We start from the raw sequence: 2,205 nt of genomic DNA, 5'->3' as shown, positions 1-2,205 counted from the left end.
GCATAAAAGCCGGGGAGATGGAGCAGGAAGGCAGCCACCAGAAGGGAAGTGAAGCAGCTCTCCAGGACCAGCCACTAGCTCAGCAGCCCTGCAGCCGAGACAGACACCCACGGCAACACCGTTGGGCATCTCAGGAGTTTAGAGGTCTTCTTGCACTGCAGCCCCCTTGCCCCATCGTCACCCGCTCGCCGTTGGGATCTTATCAACAAAATGCTGCACCTCGGCTTCACCCTGCTGCTGGTGCTGGTGCTGGGGGCCAGCCTCAGGGCCAGCCTTGGGGCCAGCCTCGGGGCCACCTTCTCCCAGGACACCCCGAAGAAGGACTGCAGCCTGTCCAAGTACCAGTTCCTCTTGCCTCAAGAGACGCGGGCCGTGCAGAAGATGAAGGACGAGTTTGTGAGTACCGCTGGCAACGGGGGCTGTGGGCTGGCGGGGGCAAGGCAGAGGGGATGCGAAATTCCAGACCCTGAGTGACAAGGGAAATGTTTTCTGCAGCGGTTTGGGGATGAAGAGGATGTTTTCCAATGGAGTTTGGGGACAAGAAGGATGCCGGGCCAAATGTCATCCTGGTTTCAAACCCCTCGAGGCTGACCAGGGTTGCACAATGTCACCAAAAGTCAAGGGGACAGTTTTACAATCTCTGTCTTGGTTTATGCCTGCAGGAGAAGATCATGCTGCTGTCGGACCGCCAATGCAACACGAGGCTCTTCCATCGGAAATGGAAGACGAAAGAACTGTTGGTAAGAGCCTAGCAATGCTGTAAAAAGGAGGGGGTACACCCCCCTCCAGCCGGGACCATCCGTCAGTGTCTTGGTTTTGTTGTCCACCAGCCAAACATGGTGGCCTTGAGCTCCAGCAGCAACTACTTTTATCAATGTTCTTCTCATAACAAGTCTGAATTGAAACACTGAAACTAAAACACAACTATTCTAACCACTAAAAATAAAATTATCCTAGCAAAACCAGGACAATCAGCTGGTCTCATCTTCATCTGCATCCCCAGGCAGGTTTTTGAGACCCCCCCATCCTCCAGCCCCTGGCCAGCCCTTGCACTTTGGGTCTCTAACCAGGATGCTCCCACCCGCAGGTGCCTGACCGGATGAAGCTGGTGGAAGCTGAGCTAGACTTCGCCATCAACATGCTGGAGCTCCTCACCGAACCCGAGCTCGGCGAGACGCGCGAGCAGCCCCTGCTCCTCCTCACCCAAGCCCGGGAGGACGTGCGAGACTGCGTGAGTGCCCCCCTCAAAGTCCCCTGCCCCAGTGCCGGTGTCAGCACCGTGGGGCATTGCCGGTCCTCATGCCGCCGCTTTCCTTGCAGTTGACCACAGAGCACGTGTCCTCCAGGAAACTGAGGCACTGGCTGCAGAGGCTGGGGATGGCCAAGGAAACAGTAAGTCAGGCCAGAAGGGCGAGGGGGTTTCGGGGTGTTAGACCTGCTTGCACCCCATCTGCGGTGCTGACCCACCCCTTCTCCCCACCACAGGAGACCACCGGCTGCCTGGAGGCCTCCGCCATCCTGAACCTCTTCCAGGTGCTGAACAACCTGCAGTGCGCAGCCCTGCGGGAGCGATGCACTTAGCACACACCGGCACGGCACGGTGCTCACCCGCCCCAAAAGCTGCTCCAAGGACTGGGAAAAACTAACGTTTATTGCAACACTGGACTGTATTTCCTATTTAAGCATTTTTCTTATTTATTTGAGCTCAGGGATCAATTTTTTCTATTATTTTTTTTTCATAGACTTCTAAGTTATTGGGGTTTCTTGTGTATTTATAAATGGCTCAGGAGGATGTAAAGAAGGGATGTTTAAAGGGGATGGATGTATTCACTGGATATCTTTGTTTTGCTGGTTTTCAAAACACTGGTTGTTTTTAAGGATGTCTATTTTTTTACCTGCTATTTATTACAGAGTATATTATGTATATTTGCCTGCATAACTTATTTTTGTACGTGCTATTTAATACGAAAAATAAAATGGATACCACAGACAAGCTGCCATCGTGTGTTTTCACTACATTTTGTTATGATGTCATCCCTTCAGGAAAGCGGGTTACTGGGGAGGTGAGCGAGGACATCGAAGCAAATTTTGAGCATTTGAAAATTATCATAGAATCATAGAATCCCAGACTGGTTTGGGTTGGAAGGGACCTTAAAGCTCATCCAGTTCCAACCCCCCTGCCAGCAGCAGGAACACCTTCCCCTC

The 2,205-nt window shown here is 52.5% G+C and overlaps 1 protein-coding gene across 1 annotated transcript; it reads left to right on the top strand.

Annotated features, from left to right (window-relative positions):
* The first annotated feature begins 210 nt into the window (after window positions 1–210).
* Window positions 211–1,581, top strand: LOC104527194 (interferon lambda-3-like). The gene is made up of 5 exons (XM_029085701.1): window positions 211–396; window positions 663–740; window positions 1,088–1,262; window positions 1,331–1,392; window positions 1,486–1,581. Exons 1-5 carry the CDS (start codon window positions 211–213, stop codon window positions 1,579–1,581), a joined length of 597 nt encoding a protein of 198 aa, XP_028941534.1.
* The last annotated feature ends 624 nt before the right edge of the window (window positions 1,582–2,205 follow it).

This window comes from Antrostomus carolinensis, unplaced genomic scaffold (assembly GCF_000700745.2).
Source record: "Antrostomus carolinensis isolate BGI_N321 unplaced genomic scaffold, ASM70074v2 scaffold28380, whole genome shotgun sequence".
NCBI lineage: Eukaryota > Metazoa > Chordata > Aves > Caprimulgiformes > Caprimulgidae > Antrostomus > Antrostomus carolinensis.
Note: the sequence above shows the minus strand (reverse complement) of the source record. Positions and strands in the feature narration are given on the sequence as shown.

Excerpts from the sequence above, each read along its gene's own strand:
- LOC104527194 (XM_029085701.1), top strand. The coding sequence starts at position 211 with ATGCTGCACCTCGGCTTCACCCTGCTGCTGGTGCTGGTGCTGGGGGCC. Across the intron at positions 741-1,087 it reads GGAAGACGAAAGAACTGTTG|GTGCCTGACCGGATGAAGCT; the intron begins GTAAGAGCCTAG and ends TCCCACCCGCAG. Across the intron at positions 1,263-1,330 it reads CCTCAAAGTCCCCTGCCCCA|AGCACGTGTCCTCCAGGAAA; the intron begins GTGCCGGTGTCA and ends AGTTGACCACAG.